Source organism: Harpia harpyja, chromosome 11, assembly GCF_026419915.1.
Source record: "Harpia harpyja isolate bHarHar1 chromosome 11, bHarHar1 primary haplotype, whole genome shotgun sequence".
NCBI classification, from domain to species: Eukaryota; Metazoa; Chordata; class Aves; order Accipitriformes; family Accipitridae; genus Harpia; species Harpia harpyja.
In genome coordinates this window covers 40,056,791-40,075,896 of record NC_068950.1, presented here as the reverse complement: position 1 = coordinate 40,075,896, position 19,106 = coordinate 40,056,791, and the positions used below count along the sequence as shown (strand labels likewise).

The following is a 19,106-nucleotide window of genomic DNA, read 5'->3' as shown; positions in this document are numbered from 1 at the left end:
AGTGGGAAATAGAGCTGATGACTTGTAAGAAATAAATAGATGGTTTTCACATCTCTTGCTACAGCTTGGTCAACGAGTGTTAAGTCTTCATTGACATATTATCCATATAGTCACCACCCATCTGTCTGCCAGTTTCTGTCTCATCCTGTCTTCGACACGCCTAACCTTAACTTTCTGCAAATGAAATGTCTGTATGCCAAAGCATTTGTTTTCAGAAGAGTCAGCTGTTTGAAGATACCTTCACAATGCATACGGGAGAAAAACCAGTCTCGCACTGGTCCAAGCAAACAAGACGTGGTTTAGATGTTTTTAAGAGAAGCTGCAATTAGGTATTTGAATTTATGGAGTTCAACACCTCAGGTAAATTTTGGGTGTTTCTTTAGCTTCTAGTGTCCACAGAAGAAAAAAGTATTTAGCAGGTCCACATAATTACAGTCAGTCATGTTTTAGGATGAAGATCTGAATAAAGACTAATTCATAGTTTTCCCACTGCATTATTTGCCCTTAAGTGACTCTTCTGAAATAAGAGTGCTGACCACAACTGGTCAAAAGACACTTCCTTATGGTGTATTAAGACTTCAATTCCCATGACTCTGAATAAGCAGGTTTCACTCACTTGGTTCTGTCTACCCTGATAACTCAGAAAAAGGTTTGTGACCAGTCCCTTGTGTACATACACACACAGAGACACACAGAGAACAGAGAGCACTTTATTACCTACCAGTAGAGAAACACTGTGCCTGTCACAGCTTATGGAGAACAGGATGACTTGTGGCACTAAAGAAATCAGAGCAAATATGAGAGGTGAGATTTCCAGTTTTTAATAACTAGAAGGAATTAAAACAATAGTTTGTTGCTTAAATTTGTTTAGGCAATCATTCTGAACCATGTTCCTTTTGGAGGAAAAAAGCCTTTAAAAGGAATGTTTTCCTTATAACCTAATTTTATTTAGAAAATCCATTTCAAGTTTTTTTTCATGTTACAGTAAGAACTAGCACCAGATTTAAATCATGAGTGAGGTATAGAAGTCTGAGCGAGCTGCTCATTAAACAGCAGAGGCATTAGATAGCACCTATTCTCCAGGGCATTTTGATTTTCACCCCAGGGCTTTAGAAAATGCCCACAATTGCAGGATGACTGACCCTATGGAATAATGGATAGCAAGTTCCTGAAACCCATTTTGCATCCAACTCTGGAATGCAGCAACGGGACATCACCTGGCTTGGCAAACCAGCTAGCTCTTGCCACAGGCAGGGCCCAGCTACAGCAGATGTAGCTGATTTAGGGTTAACTAGAGTTTGCAGTTATCCACTAGGAATCTCCTCCCATGGACCAATTACCCTGAATTCCCAGTATTTCCCACCAGCACAGCACAGAGCTGCTCCTTTATGTTATCCAGCTGATTACACCTGAAGATCCACATCAGGGATGGAACTAAACTGAGGTATGACAAATGGGCAGAAGTGAGAAACAGGTGAGTCAGCAAGGATGGTTTTGTAGCAGGAAAATATACAGCAGAGCAGAAGAAACTTTTCTTGCAACAAGCCCACACGGATTTCTACCAAGTCAGATTTACAGCACCGCTTTCATCATTAGTAGTTCTTGTCTTCAGCAGCCCTGTTCACAGAACGGTGCCAAGTGAGTCACACTGTCAGCACTTCTGCACTCCCCTCACAACAGAAAGGGCTCCCAGTTCCACAGAGATGTAGGCACATGAAGTTCTCACCCAGGATCAAGAATGACACCTTACTTTTTATGGCTCTGTACAAACGCAGGGACAGTGAGCATGCCAGTCTTGACTTCTGCTCGGATTTCAGGTTTATGCTTTAATGAGAAGACAAGAGCTCGCACCGTTCTGCGATATGGTGCGCTAATGAGACGGGAAGAGAGATGAAAAGCTTCTCGCTCAATATTTTCAGCCAGTGGGTGATCAATCTGAAAACAGCAAAGTATAAAATTAGATCTTTACGTTTAATAAGGAGACCAACTGATTGAAATTGGAGTTTGGTGCTTTTCAGTGTTTCTTCATTAAACAGTTTAGATTCAAGGAAATCTACTTCCCATCACAAGTGTAACAGGAAGAGCAATTTAATTCCACCCTAGCAATTAAGGAACAAGGCAACATGGTCAGTAGCAGGGAACATATCCACATCTCCAGCTGGGTGGCAGTACTTTGCCATCACAACAGGAAACTAATCTGCAACTAGCTTTGGGTATCAAGCTCAGCTGCAATTATAAGCTACACTGTACTGTCTCCATAAAGCTCACTTTTGATCTTGCTGATAGAAGGTACCTTGGATACTATTTTAAACTTCATTCCAACAGCAACTCTAAGACATGCCAAACACTTGGCAACTCTGCCTGGTGCTATAAAGGGAAATGTGGGCTCTCTGTGTGTAGAAGGAGGTGTAATTAAGAATGCAGAAAGGGATTTGCTAAATGTTAATTATGTAGTTATTGCTTCAACATGTGCCAAACCCTGTAATTTAGCACAGCTTAGAAAAAAATCCCCCACCCATCATGAAATGGTTTTAATTTCACTTCTGCCTTTTGTAATGGGGAATCTCCCACACTTTGAATACAGGAGATTCCAGCATGCCAAGTAGTATTCCTCCAAGTCCTTTGCCTGCTCTATTTTTGCTACCCATCACTAAATTGGCCCTCTGCTGGGCAGCACTAGAAGCCCCTCGGATCCATTCAGCCCCACCTTCCCTTCTCCTTTCTGTCAGCCTCTCAGGTGTCCCTGCTCCCCATTTGCTGGACCTCTGTGGCTCCCCTGGCTACATATGGTGTTCATCTGCTGCTGTGAGCTCCACTTGCACATCTGGCGGTAGCAGCAAGCTAGCAGGGTATTTTTCCTTGCTGTGCTTTCAGGCGAGTCCTGTTCAGAGGCAATTCTGCTTTACCCAATACCACTCATTTTAGGGTGGTACCATAGCCTTTATGTCCCACAGGTTCAGACTTTACTACCAGCCTTCTCACCATGCATAGATGTGCCTTCCAAGAACTAAGCTTGACCCAGCAGCCTGACAAAGGTGAGCTCCCGCCTTTCTGAAGCATTCCCACAGCAAACCATCCTTTTGTGCTGCCTCAGTAAGTTGGAGAGGTTGTTCTCATAGCTAGCAAACACATAGCTTTGAAACTCTTGAGTGCTTATCACTTGACTTGCCATTTAAAGGATAATTAATGAATAAATTAAAAAGGATAATTATTATGGCATTTCATAGACCAAGCAAACTAGTCATTAAGCCTTACAGCAAAGCCCTGTTCATTTAGTTAAAGATACCTGAGGGATCTGGTATTTATCACCACTTTATATACTGTCAACCTTGCCTCTCTGTTTTTGCAATAGATTTAAATTTACAAATGTTTAATTACTTAAATATGAAACACCCAAAAGGTCCCAGTGTTGCTTTCACAGCTGTTAAGTAGTAGGAAAAACTATGTTCTATTAACTTCCTCTTTCTCAGCCCAACTGCAGTAGCTACACAACTATTCTGTTGACTGGTTATGTAAATGAGAGAAAATACACCTCACAATTAGCATGTTTACTTGGTTAACAACAACAACAAAATTACCTTCCTTGAAAACAAAGTTACTTATATATAGGGACATGCAGCGAATCGCTGAAAATAGGAACAGATCAGCTGGTCTTGTCCCCACTCTGCAGGCAGGTCCAGCTTTACAGTACCTATGGCTGAAAAAGGCTTGTTTAATTTGTTCCTGCAAGGAATAACTCTTTGAGCCAAAGACAAATGGATCTGAACGTCACCTCTAGATCCAGGGCTTCGCAAAGCAGCTTCCGTGCATTCTTTCTGAAAGCCTCGGTCTTGGGATCGCTTCTGACCTCTATTGAGGGCTTGTTTGAATGGTCTTTGATGAAAGTTCGCCACTCCGTGTAAATATCTTTGGCGAGGCTGGCCACATCGTGATCTGAATGTTTGCGCATCTTATTCACTGTGTGACCTGGAAAACAATAACAGCTCCTTCACGTTTGGTAGGTGGACAAAATATAATGGACGCCAGTCAAATCATATCGGTGCTAAAGCAGCCACGCACCTTTTCAATTCAGGCAGTGTCAGCAAAACAACCAGAGCATTGACACAAAGATAAATATAAAATTATTAGGAATTAAAACTGAAATTCTCACTCGACTTCTGCAGCGACTGTTGCCCAAGCAATTAGCAAGGAATTGACCTATACATGTGAAAATTACCTTCCCAAGTCACCGAGGTGTGGAGCAACACTTACGTAATACAGGGCTACGTTCATTTTCTACACAGATACTAGATCTGGTGAAAGCTTGTAAGACTTGCCTACAAAGAATGCTGTTTTTAAACTGAAAACCCCTTTAAGGAAACAGTTGTTGCTGGTGACGGCTATAGCATTTTAACACACAAACATCACGGTGACCCCAGGCAGAATCTTTCCAATCGACAGGGCCTGCCAGTGCAAAAGAGGCTTTCCTCTGAAAGGAGACAAAAGGGACCTTCTTCCAGCGGGGTATTTCTCTCTGACCAGTAGCGCTGTTGGCCAGGAGATGTCACTGTTAGGCTTCTGTGGCTCTTCCAGCCCAGCCGCGTTCAGGCAGGCACTGGGAAAAATCTCGGGAAAAGCCTGAATAAGCTGAACACGGCAAATAAAATGACAGTTCAGAAGTACGGGGAAAGGGGCAGATCGCATCTCCTTTTCTAAGGCAAGGGGGGCTCTCCGAACAGAGATCCAGCTGCTCTAATGGCAAACAAAGGCCAGGATGCTCTCCATAGCCAGGAAAGGCAGGGAGCAATCATGTGGTCTCACATTATCCCTCCCCCAAGTCCTATGGAAAAAAGCCAGGCATCGGGCTGTGTCATTTGCATGGAGCTGCCCATCTGCTGGGGGTTTATCAGTGTGAGGATGCAGTAAGCAGTTTTGGGCCAATCTGAGGAGAATTTCTTGCGTGTTCAGAGGATTCAGCCAGGTCAAATAGATGAGCCGCGTCTCGGATGGCAAGACAGCGCTCTGCCGTGCCCCTGACAGAGAGCAGGAGAAGGAATAAGACACAGAGGTGCCCAAGAAGAGTTCTTCAAAAATTTGACCACAGAAGTGGTGATGCAGTATTTGGTAATAAGCAGGCAACCTGGGAGGAATTAGAGGACGGCTGACTTTTTCAGTACAAGCTCTGAAAACTGCAGGCTGGATATCAACAATTTTTTATTGGCAGCTACACTCATTTCTTAAAAAGCCTGCAAGCTAGTCTCTTTTGTACTGACAAGCCAAGCAGACACAAGATAACCCAATATCCACAGTCTAGATCAGACAAGATGTACCTATTTTTGTTGAAAGTAACACTTCCTTGGAAGGTATTTTCTTCTTCAGCTCCTCCAAAGCTTCAATCAGATTCTCTTTTGGTTGCCCAGGAAGCTCAAGCATAGACTTCCATCGTTTTATGTCTTCCACAACCACAACTCTCTGGAAAAGAGAAAAGCCATTAGGGAAGTGGAATATTCTTATTATAACTAAGGACACTGGCTTCATCTCAGCTAATGCGGCTGTTATCAACACATGAATTATTGATTATGGTATGAACCAGAGCACAGAATACATGATGGCCTGGAATGATGGGTACTTGCTTGAGATTGGCAGCCTACTGCAAATCAAGACTGAAGTAAATAGAAAGCAAAGCAAGATGCTTCACCTCAGTCTGCCAAACTCTAAGGCACGTAAAAGCAACTGTCTGCTAGAATAGAAGTGTTTTGAATTTCAGGAGTCCGTTGTATAAATATGTCTTAATAGAAAAAGGGATTAAGAGGGAAGCAGCTAATTATCTTTAGCAGCCTGGCAGAATCTGAATCCTGCTCAGATTGGCTTTAAATTTAAAATAATGCCAGCAGGGAGAGAAACAAAGCATTAGGGAACGTGAACACAAACTCAAGTACACTGGACATTTGCAGGGTTTCTCACCCTGTTTTTGCCACAGACCTTGACAGAACAGACTGTAAACAGTGCGAGTCTCATATTTTGGATGCGAGGCATCTTACAAAGATTCAGCAGTGGTCAGACAGCTGGGGTGCTTTACGCACCATTCTTTTGCTTTCTGCCTTACGTTAATAAGGTCTCTGGTGCAGCAAACGTTTTCCTGTTGTGCTTCTACAGACAGGTGGCAAAGAGGTGCTCAGCTCTTACGCATGTCTTGCGCAGGACCATCATGCAACCAAGTGAAGGGCTCTCCTTGCTGGGGAGAGAAGTGAGCCAGCTGGCAGTACTGAAGCTGGTGGTGTCACCTGGCTGTACTTGAATTGTGTGCCCAGCCTGACCCTATGCCACACCAAACATGCGGGAAGGAGCATCTAGCTTGGGAAACCCCTTTCAACGCAGCAGAGCCCTCTGCACCTTTCTAACTTTGCTTCCCTGTCCTCCGTGAGGATGCCACCTCGACGCTGCAAAGATTTTGGTGAAGAGCTGGAACCACCGGTGGTTTACAAAACGTTCCTCCCGCTCTCACCCCATCCTGCTCAGCTCCATGCAGAGGCAGGATGGCAGCCTGGCGAAGGCCTGACACCCCTTCTTCCCTCCGAGGCGCCTCAGGGCCAGCCCGGCTCCTCCTGGGGTGCTCCCGCCACCCCTGCACGCAGCCTCTGGGGAGCAGCGTGGTCCTGCCCCAGCGCCAGGCCTCACCTCGCCTCACCTCACCTCACCTCGAAGGCACCGGGCCCCGCAGCAGCAGCACCCGCTGCCGCGGGGTGAAGACCTCCCCTCAGGCCCGGGAGACCGGGGCGAGCTGTGCTGTGCTACCCTCCCCACCACCACCACCACCACCCCCGCCAGTGCCGGTGACCTGCCTTGAGGGACTCGAGGGTGGCCTGCCGGTAGGCGCGGGGGGCCGCCCGGCCCGGCGGGGGCTCTCCGGGCCGCGGGCCCTGCGCACCACGAACCGGTCCATCCTCCCGCCCCGCTCGCCCGCCCGCCCTCCCGGAAGCCGCTGCCCCGCCCTTCCCGCCTTGTAGTTCCCGCCGGAGGGGAGGCCCTATGGGATGGCTGGGGCCGCCCCGCGGCGCGGACTACATTTCCCAGCAGGCACCGCGCGGAGGCGGCGAGGCGGGGGCTAATCTCGTGAGAGTCCCCCGGCGCCCGCTGCCGTCAGTGGCGGGGTGGGGGGTCTGCGGGAGGAGGAAGATGGCGGCGCGGCGGGGCGGCCTCCTCTGCCTGCCTCTCGCCTTGGCGCTGCTGGCGGGCGGCAGCAGCGCTCGGGGGGCCGGGCCGTTGTCCGTCGCCTCGTCCGAGGCTTTTGACTCCGTGCTGGGCAACACGGCGTCGTGTCACCGCGCCTGCCAGCTGACCTACTCCCTGCACACCTACCCCAAGGTACGGGCGGGCCCTGCCTCACGGCTCTCCCGCCGCGGCGGGCCCCTTCCCGGGCTCGGCCCCGCTCCCCTTCTCCCTCCCTCCCCTCCCCGGGAGTCGTGCTGCGGCTGGCGCGGCCGTCCCCGGGCCTGGCCCTTGGCCCTCTCCCCCTGCAGCCCCTCGTCGTGTCTTTTGGCTTCTTGTGCTCCGGAGTGACAGGACACCCCCGGGATTTTCTCGGGCAGGGGCCTTTTTCGAGGCATGTCCCCGTGCATGTGTTCTCCAGCGGTGTTGGACGTGTCTTTAAGCAAATATAAACCTGAAAGAAGCTCATGCTCGCAGTGCTGAGGGGCAGTCAGCAGCCCTGCTGCTGCTGCTGCGGTCCTTCTGTGGCGTGTCTCGTCTGGCTTAGGTTTTTGTCCCCTCGAAGTAGAGAGGATGCAGTCCCTTCTCTAAAGATAGATCCTGCGTTTTGAAAATAGATGGTTAGGCTGCAGCTTGCCCAAGAAGTGCCGCTTTCAAAGTATAGCTTTGTTAGTGCTGGGTACCTCTGTGGGTTTTGGGGGATTTGCTGCTTTTTTTTCCTCCTGTTCCTAAAGAGGCAGCTGTAATTTGGCTTAGGCTGTTCTATATTTTGGGGCACTAAAACAGTGCTGTGTTCGTGACAGGCCAGAGATCCCAAGTCAGGGCGCCAGTGCGACACTTGGATGTTGAAGGATGAAGCGTAAATGATGATAAACGAGTAGCTTGTCAGAACCTTCAGCCTGTGTTTTGATTCACTTGCATGGAATTTTTTTCCTCTTGTGATAAAATACTGAAATAGTGTCTAACGGGAATCTAATTTCATACTCCAGAGTTTGCTGTTGGTTCAAGCTTTGTACAGCTTTGAACTACTAGCTTGAATTTGGAAAGTCTAGTACCAAAAATCTCATCTTTCCCGGTTCTTTCTTGGCAATATACTTCATTATCAGCTGCAGCTATATAGCAGGTTGAACTCCAAATGATGCGAGCTCTTAGGCCATCTTTGAGATTTCACACGAGGGCAGCAGGCACATGGAAGCAGTGATAATGTTAGGTAATAGGGCTTTGTCTGCTTTCGTGTGGAACTTAAATTGGATTTTGTGATTCTGTAGCTGGTACTGGTATCCCCACGGAGAGAAGTAACAGGGAGTTACGTGGAATACAAGTAAACTTACATCTGTACCTATGGCATGTTTTGGTGCTTACGTGTGATGATAGTGAGGAGAAAGAACTAAACCTGAGAAATTAGGACTAAACATTATCCTAATATATTTCCATACTGTTTTGGTGCAATGCTGCTCTTGTTTCTATTGTAGGACTCGTTCAAGGAAGGCTGATTATTTCTGTGCTTTTTACTGTACTTTTGAATTCTTTGTTGTGTGTTGTTGGAGCTGTTGAATAATATGCTCATCTCTTCCATTACATTTAGTCTTTTTTCGATTTGTCACAAAACTACCAGTTGAATTGAAGGAAATTGTTGTCATTGGAAAGTAAGACAAGCTTCATTGAGGCTTCCATGGAAGACTGCCATAGAAATCTGTTTCCTAAAGCTAATTCTGTCTGGATATCAAATTACAAAACATGTTTTCTGCAGTAGCATAACTATATTAGCCACCTTGTCAGTGTTGTTAGAGCTAAGTTTTAATTTACATTCACAGTTTTCTACTTTTGTGCCTTTAAAGCATGTGAACTTGTGCTCTCAGAGACAAATAATGGCCAGTTAATTTACAATAGGTTATACAGTAAGGTGTGGTATGTTTGTTTTTTTGTTAAATTAATGCAGAGTCCATTTTCCACCTGTACAACAATTGGCTGCCGTCACTTGAATGGTTATATGGTTGGTGGTTTTGATGGGTCTGATTCACGATAGGGTGTGTTCATAAGTAGGAGCACTCATGTAATAGAGGCTGTCTGTAGTTCTGCAACATGGAGAGCACTATATATGGAAAGTGCACATCCATCCCTTTGGTATTGTGGACAGAAGAAATATTATGTGTAGGTTTTCTATATTTGCATAATTTTAATAGTTACAGTGAGGAAGCACTCTTCCCCTTCAGTTCAATATAATGAATAAAAATGTGTGTTTGTGGAACTGGTTTGGCAAGTAAGCAGTTAACCAGGGTACTGGTATAGTACATCAGAAGATAATCTCTTATTTCTGTTGTAGTTCTGATTACAGTCTGGTAGATACATTTTAACACGCTGTCAAAATTAGTCTTTTTTTTGTCCTTTCTTGTTGGGTTCTACATGTTTAAGTTCTGAGATGGAAGACTACTCTTTGTAGGATTAAACATCAGTAAATCTTTTACAGCAGTATCTCTTGTTTTTAAACCCAACACTTTTTTAAAAAATGCAGTGCAACTTTGGTTGTGAGTTGTAGGACTGGAATTACAAAATAGAATTTGCTGTTCCAGGTTTGCCCCACCACAGAATGAAGAGCTCTGAAATAAATCAATAGGTATGTTAGTGTTAAAGCGCTGTAGCTTGGTTTTATTTCAGATCATCCAGAATGTCATGTTTAGCTGGCTTCTAGGTCTAGTGGAGGGAAGGAGGATGGTGCTCTGGTGGGTGGCTTTTTTATAGCACTTCCAAAAAAAAAAATTATTTGTTTTCTGACAATTTATTCTTGAATGGAGGGATGCAAGCCTTTTCTTGTGCCTTTCCAGGAAGAGGAGCTGTACGCGTGCCAGCGAGGCTGCAGACTCTTTTCCATTTGTCAGTTTGTGGACGATGGCATTGATTTGAATCGAACCAAACTGGAATGTGACTCTGGTAAGATTTCAGTACTCCTTCAACATCCCGTAATGTGGAGATATAAGAGGGAAGAGCAGGAACATCTGAAAGGGTGTTGTTAAATTGGTGGGATTACTTCAGTTGCTTTCTGGTTTTGTTTAACAATTTCTTGAAGTTTATGTACAGGATATTAAAAAAAAAAATCTTAGGGAAAGGTTGTCTGTTCTCTGCAAGTTTCTCCTTACCTGATCCTTAGTGTTGCTATTTGCCTGAATTTCTTGAGTATCGTCAGTCTCTGTAAATAAATTAGAAACACTTCATTTTACTATAAACAGTTTGTCATAGAAAACACAAATGGCTGGGAAAAAATCCTTTCCTTTCCTTTAATAATTCCATGCGACAATCAGTCCCATTTACAATTCCTGACAAACTTGTATATAAAAGTGAATTATTCAGAAGAGTAAGAACACAGATCTTAATGTGCTGTCTGCCTTGTAACTTGTGGTCTAGGCTACGTCCTGAGGTTTACCTACAGCTAAATTCTTGGGAATGACGTACGTGTTTTGTTTGAAATAGGTCATTAAATATTGGTGACTAATTCTCTCAGTTACCTGTGTTAGAGCACAAATTTCACGGTGAAGATGAAATATGTGTACTATAGGCCAGTTAATACTGGTTTTGGAATTGTATAGAACTTTCATCCAATAATATTGAGGCAGCTGATTCACAGTTTTAGTCAGAGATTAAGTGGGACATAACCACCCAAAGCAGGAAAGGTAGGACCTCTCCGTCTGTATTTCCAATACAATTAAGCACCAAGCCAGCACTCAAAGGAGGCTTCTGTCCTCTCAGTACCTCAAAAACAAGAGGGCTAGTGGCTAGCTCAGAGAGCTGATGGAATGTACGCAAGTAGAAAGCCTGACATGCAGAGATGCTAATGTGATACAAAACTGCATTAAATACTCTAGAAATGGGCTAATGCTCTAGTCTGTCATACACTGTGACTAGCTGTGATACAGCATGTCAATCTAGTTGTCAAACCACACATTGAAGAGTGCCATAAAAAAGGGTAATGTAGCAATAGACCACATGTAGAGGTAATTGAACAGTTGCTTACTTTCTGGTTTAACTCTCCTTCCTGAGGCTGTTGTCTTTTGCTGGCTTATGTTCCGTAATCTGTTACACTGGTTGGTGCCCTGACTAAGTATTCTATGTTTGGCAAGATACATCTTGGCTGATCTGCTTGATTCTGTCTTTGGATGCTTCTTTATGCCTGCAAACACTAGTTTGGTGGCAGTTTTATCATGGAATTGCTGTTCAGGTGCTAGGAGCTGAAAACTGAAATGCTTAGCTGCTGATGCCGTGATTCCTGACAGCTTTTTAGCCTTTATGATGGTCCGTTTGTTCCTGCGGAAAACTGGGAGAGCTACTGTCCTCTGTGTTGCTACTTGGTTTGATTCTTTAGTTCAGGTTGTACTGCAACATTGTCCACCTAAGCTTTAGAGTTTTGGGGAAGAGCTATGCCCATGTATTGTCTGCCTGATTTCTCCATGGGCAGAATAATCCACATTATTCTCTCTGAATAATTTAGATTTCTTGGCCTTTATGATCTCTAGTGAACAATTAATAGAAGCTATCTGTAAAACAAAGAGTAGGCTTCATTTTTCATTAAAAAAATATTCCATAATACTTTCAATGCAGTTTCTGTACTCCTTGCACTAGCAGGAAAATGCTCCTTTGGTTTTCCTGTGATACCATGACTTCTGTTGTTACCTCGAAGGGATTTAATGGACTGATGGTCCCTCTATTCTTTTTAGGACTCCATCTCTGTTCTCTGAGGTAAAAGTTCATGTTTTACTTGATACGTAGAGGAAAAACTAAAGTGGTAGTGGGAGGATCAGTGAAAACTTGCACCCCTGAGATTGGCCAGGGTAACATTTCTGATCGGTTGCTCTGACTGCATTCAGATTTCAACTACTTCATCTGCCTAAGCTCTGATTCCTTAACCTTCATTAGACCTCAGAGCAAATGCTACCCTTTGAGTGATTGCCATATATTTTCCTGCAAATGGGATTGTCAGTCCTTTAGCTGCTGCTTTGTTTCTGATCCAACTTACACTGAAAATGTTTTCTTAACTAAAATGCAGAATTTATCTTCTCATTTGGGGAACTTCTTTGCAGCCTGTACTGAAGCATACTCCCAATCTGATGAACAATATGCTTGCCATCTTGGATGCCAGAACCAATTGCCATTTGCTGAGTTAAGGCAAGAGCAAGTAAGTAGATGACATGTTTTTCAAATACCACCTACTTGTTTTCTGTTCAGTGTGTGTCTTTGCTTTTTAAAATTTCTTCAAATGGAAAATAAATCTTCCTAAGGACTGAAATCTAGATATGGGGTGAGGGGTGAGCAAGAACATGACTTCTGTCCTTTTCACATAGAAACAAATGGAAAACCAGTTAACGTTGTGCTTGCAGTTAATGTCCCTGATGCCAAGAATTCATCTCCTCTTTCCTCTGACACTGGTGAGATCATTCTGGAGTGACATGATGGATTCAGCTCAGAGCTTCATAACATCCTCATGGACTTTCTACCTTCAAGCAGATGATGGCAAAATTGTCATATTCCAGGTGCTTGCCTTTTTCTTTGAGATTAAGGTGTCCTGGCTGCTAAATGTTTAACTCTGCTCCTTCCAGTCACAGGAAAGACTATAAAGCACTATCAGAAGTGTTTAGTTTTTGCTAGTATTTCACTGCCTTTAGGGCCAGCATAAGGGGGGAGCGGAATCAAACTTAAGTGAATGGTGCGTGTCTTAAGGTTAACTTCCGTATTAGTTCTGAAAATGTAAATGATAGATCAGCGGAAGCTTGCTAGAAGGATCTCCTAACTCCTTATTTTCTTTTAGTCAAAGCCAGAAGTACAGTATGTTCCACAGCTTGATCAGGAAACCGGAGATACAAGAGGATCCTTGTCGCTGAGTAAAACAGCCTGTAAGTTGTTCTTTGTGCTCTGGAACAGCAAAAGCAAATGTTCCCTGTCATAAAAAAAAAAAAAAGGTTGCAGGTGGCACATGAAAGCAAATTTTTAGAAAGCTGAAATATAATTGTTTGCCATGTAGACTGCACTATGTACACTTAGCAAAGTCTGTGGTGGAAACCAAGCTCTGCTGGAAATAGAAACGTGCAAGCTAGGGCCGTTTTAAAAGCTTCCTTTTATGTTCTCTGTACAGACAAACTGTGTGGTGTTTGGGTCTTCTCTTTTATTGCTTTCCCAAGTGCTGTTTCTGCTGTTGTATTTCAGCAGACCTACGTCCAGGAAGTTCGCAGACATACCGAGGACTTTTTGAAGAGCGAGAAAATGACAGCTTTTTCAAGTGTCTTTCCGTGTATGTATATTCAAGAATGTCTGTACCTAGTAAGGAGGATAATGGCCTTTCCTCTGTGTGTGTGTGTATGGGGGCACTAGTGCAAGATCTCAAAAGTGCTACAAGTCTGTTAGGTTCAGGATGCATAGCACTTAAAATTGTGTATCTGACTGTTATTGCTACTTTTCCATGCTGGCCCCATTTGCAGGCTATTCTGCCAACTTTGATTCTCCTTTCCATTTCAAGTGAACATCATATTGATAATTTCCTACGCTGTTTTTTGAGTGTGTTCTGTGAACTGTTTAAACAATACTGTGTTTTGCCTGTTCTTTAGCTCTGGATATGTTTCAGGACAAAGCACTTGTTTTGTATTTTGGAGTGGGACTGTCTGATAGGAAAGACACTGTTATGTCTCATTTCCAGGCTGAAAATACCCAGTATCTCTTTATTAAAGATTTGCTGAAGATCAGCGTGTTGGTGTTCTTTCCCTTACTCTAATTGCTTTCTCCTTAAAAGTTTACGCAGGAAGGGTCAGTGAATTGCATCCCAAATGTGTAACAGAAAAATCTGTTTTTAAAACTGTAAGTAGGAGGATGCTTAGGGCACAATAAACAGAATCTAGCAAGTCTTCTGTGTCTTTCAAGTCAGATACTAAATAGGCATTAGAGTACCCAGGAGTCTGAAGTGGGCAGTGTAGCTGGAAGAGCTAGAGACTAATGACTCAGCAGGAAATGCAATCAAAATTGAGCCGAACTTTTTAGAGGGTCCATTGTCTTGTATTCAGTATATGAAATCTGGTAACATTCTTTTCATTTCAGAAATTCCAGTTGGATTTTAACTACTACGCTCGTCCTGTCAGTGTTGGTACTGCTCTGGATTTGTTGCGCAACTGTAGCTACAGCTGTAGAGCAATATGTTCCATCTGAGGTACTACTATTTTATAACTGACAATATTTTGAATTTATTCATGTTATTACTTTTATGTTACAGCTGTCTAGAGACTAAGAAACATTTGGGGGGAGGTTCAGCTAGAAAGAGGTTTTTTTATTTTGCAGATGTGGTTAGCAAACCAATTTTGTTATTTAAAAGATGATTTTATAGCTGAACAATTCTTGGTTATTCCTGTGGCTGATTGGTGCTCTGGACCTTACTCAGGCAGCCCAAATGTGATGTCTTTTGGTTTGTAGCACTCTCCTCTTGACAACCTTCAGATTACTCTTAACAAATGGAGGCTCCTTCTAATTTCTCTGGGAATAAAGCTATACTGAGAGTTGGATGGTGTAGGTGGAACGCAGTATGGATTTAATCCAGGAGCATCAATAGTGAGGACAGAAGCGACAGCATATTATCTGTGAGCACAGAGTCTGATCAGAGGGGAACTGGCTGAACTAGCATCCCTAGCGCCCAGAGAGGTCTCCGCACTTCTGAAATAAGCAAGGCTCACAGTATTTGCAAACTAAAGGAGCTGTTACACAAGCACTGTATCTACTGTTGTTCTAGCAGATTTAATACATTTCTGTTGGACTCAAATCTAGTTCCAGCCATGAATTTCAGATGTTACAGAAAACCGGGGTTAACTTCTGTTGAAGGACTGCAGCCGTCAGAACTAGGAATGTAGTTGCTTAATGAAATGCATTTTATTCACAGTATGGAAAGTCTTTGTCTTAAAGTAAATTGTTTAAATATTTCAGAAGCTGAGCATCTATGGAGATTTGGAATACATGAATGAACAAAAACTGAACAGATACCCATCCTCTGCACTTGTTGTGGTTAGATGCAAGACTGAGGAACATGAAGAAGCAGGACCTCTTCCTACAAAAGTCAATCTGGCTCAATCAGCAATTTAAATAAGTCTTCATTGGATCCAATAGACTAATTCTAACAGAGCTAGCAACTCCTGATTGTTTGTGGTGGTTCTTCAGATAAGAAGCTTAGCAGCCAGTCTTTAAATGCAATTAAAGTTACAGAATCAACAAATGTCATGGGATTTTGTTTTCAACTAGTAGTGAAGATTCAGACATCTTGAATTTACGTTTGTTTCCAGACATAATCACTTCTCACTGGTGTTTGCTATGTGTCTTTTTGCTTACCAAAGCTGTAAGCATGCTTTCCATACTTCTGCCATGACACTTTCAAACTTATTTGTGTGTTCTAGGATGTAATGTGTACATTCAGAGTTAGCTTTGTAAAGGTATAAGAAATTTTAAGTAGGCAGGAAATGCCTTTTTAGTGTTGCACTTTCTGTTGTAGTTAAGAGAAAATATTATAAAATTATCTGCTGAATTTTTGTACTTGTTAATGTCCATGCACAAACAACCCTGTCTCTAAAAATAGAAATATATTTTTTCTACAGCGTGGCAATATCCAAGATGGAAAGCATTTGTGAGGTACTGTAGGCTAGAACTCAGTTTGTGAAAGATGTTAAAGCTTATGGACATATCCCTTCACACAGAGAACATAACATGGTCAATTATTTTGTCAACCTTTAGCCTTTAAATCTTAAATTGCTTGTAAAGTTAGCACCTGTGTTTTCTGAAGAAATTCTACTTTCTGTTCTTGATTAACTATTCTAGTCTTGTAACTTCATTTACAGAAACAAGTTGATTCATGAGAAATGAGAAGAGACAAATAAAATTGACTGTATAGAAAACGTTGACTATATAGCTTTTTGCTATGGTTAATTATTGACCACAACATACTCAGTATGAAAGCCTGTCTGGAGCATTCCTCTCATGGGCAATGTGACCTGATTTTGCTACACGATTCACTCACACAACCACAACGTACAATGTCCCTCAAATTTCCAATATATTTTTTGCAGCTGTCCTCTCTGAGGAGATTACTATATGCTGGTTCCCATAGCATTGACAAGTTGGGGATGTGTGTGGTTTATTTTAAGGTCTCTCTAAGTGTTTGAAAGCTGGCTAGGATGCATGATCTCTCATCATCGTATTTTGTCGATTATACAAAACTGCCTTGAAGGTTTAAACAAACAAACAAAAATATTCAACACCTCTTCAGGTTTTGAATTCTGGTGAGAACTGTAAAGGTTCTGGAGGACACAGTATAGTGTTCCCTCACTGTAAAAACTGGTTCAATAGTCATTCCTAATTCAGCTGTAACGCTGAGGGTTGGGTAAGTACAGATGATGGAGCCTTGCAAGGGCAATTAAGCAGGAATGTGCATTAAGTGGTCTGTACAGCGCTGCTGAAAACCTTAGCTTGGAAGCACTCAAGCAGGTTTTCTGTCAATAAGGTTTAAAAGCATTAAGAGATGTTTGTTTTAATCAGGCTTCTATCAACGTGCAGAAGTTGCAATTTGAAGTCTTAAATTAGTTGTACCTCTTCGTGCTAAATTCTTCAGCGGGACAACATCATAGCCCAGAAATTTGGGTGCCAGCAGCCATTGACAGGTACCTTTGTGTGTTGGTGGCATTATTGCAAAGGCCTCAGTCATGACTTGTGAAAATCGATGGTGTGATGTTTTCGGAACACTGTTCACTTGCACAATCACAGGGGCGGGAAATCCCTCTGTTTGCAGTAGTGATTCAGTTGAGACGTGCGTTTCTGCTCATGTAGTGCAAACCTCAGTATACAGCCCCGTTTGGGTCCAGGATGCCAGTGTTCTGCTTTGAGCGGTATCAAATGCAACTTGTGCAATGGATGTTTAAATTTATTTGTAAACACGGGCTTTACTTCAGTGATTATTGCCTGTCGTCTTAGCACTGTGTTGTTCGGGATTGCCTTTCCAGAAGAGACTTCAGCAATCCCACTTTTTCTAACTGAATTACTAACATGGAAATGTTTTCAATTCTGTTAAAATGTTTTCCCTTATGATTATATGTAGTTGCAAAGGGAGTGTTACAGCTTCATGAAAACATGGCTGTTTGCCTGTTTCAAATGTGTACAGTACAACCTCTGTTATGTTGATGACTTGGAAGAGAAAGTTTTGTGACATCAAAACGTTTGACTTTATTGCTTACATTCCTAGGTTTGAGTGAAACAACTAACTTCTGCTTTTATTTGGCATTGTATCTGCCTACAACAAAGGAAGAAACCACAAGTTTTACGTGTTTTGTCTTTTGTTCGCTGTTTAATGACATTTCAGCTAAGTGATCTGTGCAGTGAAGCCAGTGATTCAGTAATGTGCTGTTAGGTCACAGGAAACTGTGCCTGTGGCAATCTGTCACTTGGCACTACTGTTTCCAGAGTGAGCCAGAGTCTGAAGAATTTGTTACGTGTTGTACTTGTAAGCTCTTGTCAAAGTATCTTCCCTCAGTAAAATCAGATACTAGCTAGGCTGCAGTAATTGAACTGTTTCTCAAGATTTCTAATCTAAATGGACTATTTAAGCTATCTTGGCATTTGACTTTGCAAAATGGCTTGTCCTACTCATTTTTTGTTAAATGTTTGACTTCCTGACATCTTCATTTTCAGAGGCTGCAATTTGGGTTTGATCTCTGCCCAAGACAGCTGTTTAAATGAAGGGCCTTAAATTATTGAAATTGCAGGAAGAAAGCATTTTATATTCTCTTTAGGCACGTGTTCAACTGAACTTGTATCAGCATTTAAATGGAATCATCTTGACACAAATGAGGCAACCCTCTCAAGCATGTGCAATTCATTGCTGGCAGAAATAGCCGTGGTACATTCTGGGGGACTTGGGGTTTTTTTTGTGGGTGCTAGAATTAACAATAGTCTCCTATCATACTGATATGTTGATCCGTGTTCCCTGTTCAGCTTCTCTGATCTTTGGAAAAGATTTTTTTTCTTTTTTTTCTTTTTTTTTTTTTTAATTTCAGAAGGCCTTGCTTGTGTTTGTTACCTCATTCTCATGAACTCATTTTTCTGAACTATAAGCAGTCTTTGATGTGGGGTAACTGCTCTAAAATCCAACTGCCTACTTGGCTATAGCTGAGCTGAATAATCTTGGTGTAGGAAACAGATGATGATAGATGTCAGGTCTTACAGACATTTGCCTCTAAGAGTGGGTTTACCCCACATTTTAAACATTTCCATCGTAGATTGTTTCATGGAGCATGCATAGCTAGCCTGCTTGACTTGGCTCTTACATGGGACTCTTAGCAAACTCACAATCACCTAATAAGCTTTCTGAAGGCTCAAAATAGTCCTTCTGTATCAAGTCTGATTAGAAACTAAAACTTCCTTTTTAAAGAGAAACAGATCCAGAATTTAAGATACGCAGGTTTTAACCCTTAGTCTGTCATCCTTCCATATTGTAGCAGGTGCCCAGGCTTGCACACTGTTTGCTGCTTGGCGTTTGGTGTTTTACTCCCAAATCCCCCTTGGAACAGGAGAGCTTTCTAGCACCAAGTTTAACGGTGATGTATTCCTGTGAGAAGCTTCTGCTTTGGACAAATTGGTGTTGCCATGCCGAAGGAGGAGCTCCTGAAAGACTGTATTTAATTCTGGCTAGTCTGGGAACAGGTGAGTGCAGGGTTAGCAGACGCCCTTGTCAAGAAGCATATATTAACTCGATGTAATCGGGAATGAGTTGCATGTGTGGGGATGGAGAGGGAAGCAGCTGTAATTGTTCCTCCATGTCGGGCATTACTTGGTGCTTTGAATCAATTCGAGGCAACTGTCTTGGGGCCAACTTATAGGCAATATAGCTGCCAGCTTCTCCTCCGAAGCCCTGGTAAGCT

General features: G+C 42.9%; 2 protein-coding genes across 3 annotated transcripts; one reads left to right on the top strand and one right to left on the bottom strand.

The window, feature by feature from the left end:
- Positions 1-692: 692 nt before the first annotated feature.
- Positions 693-6,922, bottom strand: TCEANC2 (transcription elongation factor A N-terminal and central domain containing 2). The gene is given in 5 exon segments (XM_052800928.1): positions 693-1,935; positions 3,773-3,966; positions 5,310-5,451; positions 6,822-6,868; positions 6,871-6,922. Coding segments are annotated over 5 exon segments (624 nt in total). The 3' UTR covers positions 693-1,746.
- A 195-nt stretch (positions 6,923-7,117) lies between these two features.
- TMEM59 (transmembrane protein 59) lies at positions 7,118-16,091 on the top strand. 2 transcript variants are annotated; one of them, XM_052801465.1, is made up of 8 exons: positions 7,118-7,344; positions 10,011-10,116; positions 12,258-12,352; positions 12,555-12,707; positions 12,983-13,067; positions 13,381-13,462; positions 14,260-14,368; positions 15,133-16,091. In XM_052801465.1, exons 1-8 carry the CDS (start codon positions 7,156-7,158, stop codon positions 15,286-15,288), a joined length of 975 nt encoding a protein of 324 aa, XP_052657425.1. In that variant the 5' UTR covers positions 7,118-7,155; the 3' UTR covers positions 15,289-16,091. The 2 variants fall into 2 exon arrangements, with proteins under 2 accessions (XP_052657425.1, XP_052657424.1); XM_052801464.1 differs by having other exon boundaries at positions 7,119-7,344; positions 13,378-13,462.
- Positions 16,092-19,106: the final 3,015 nt, after the last annotated feature.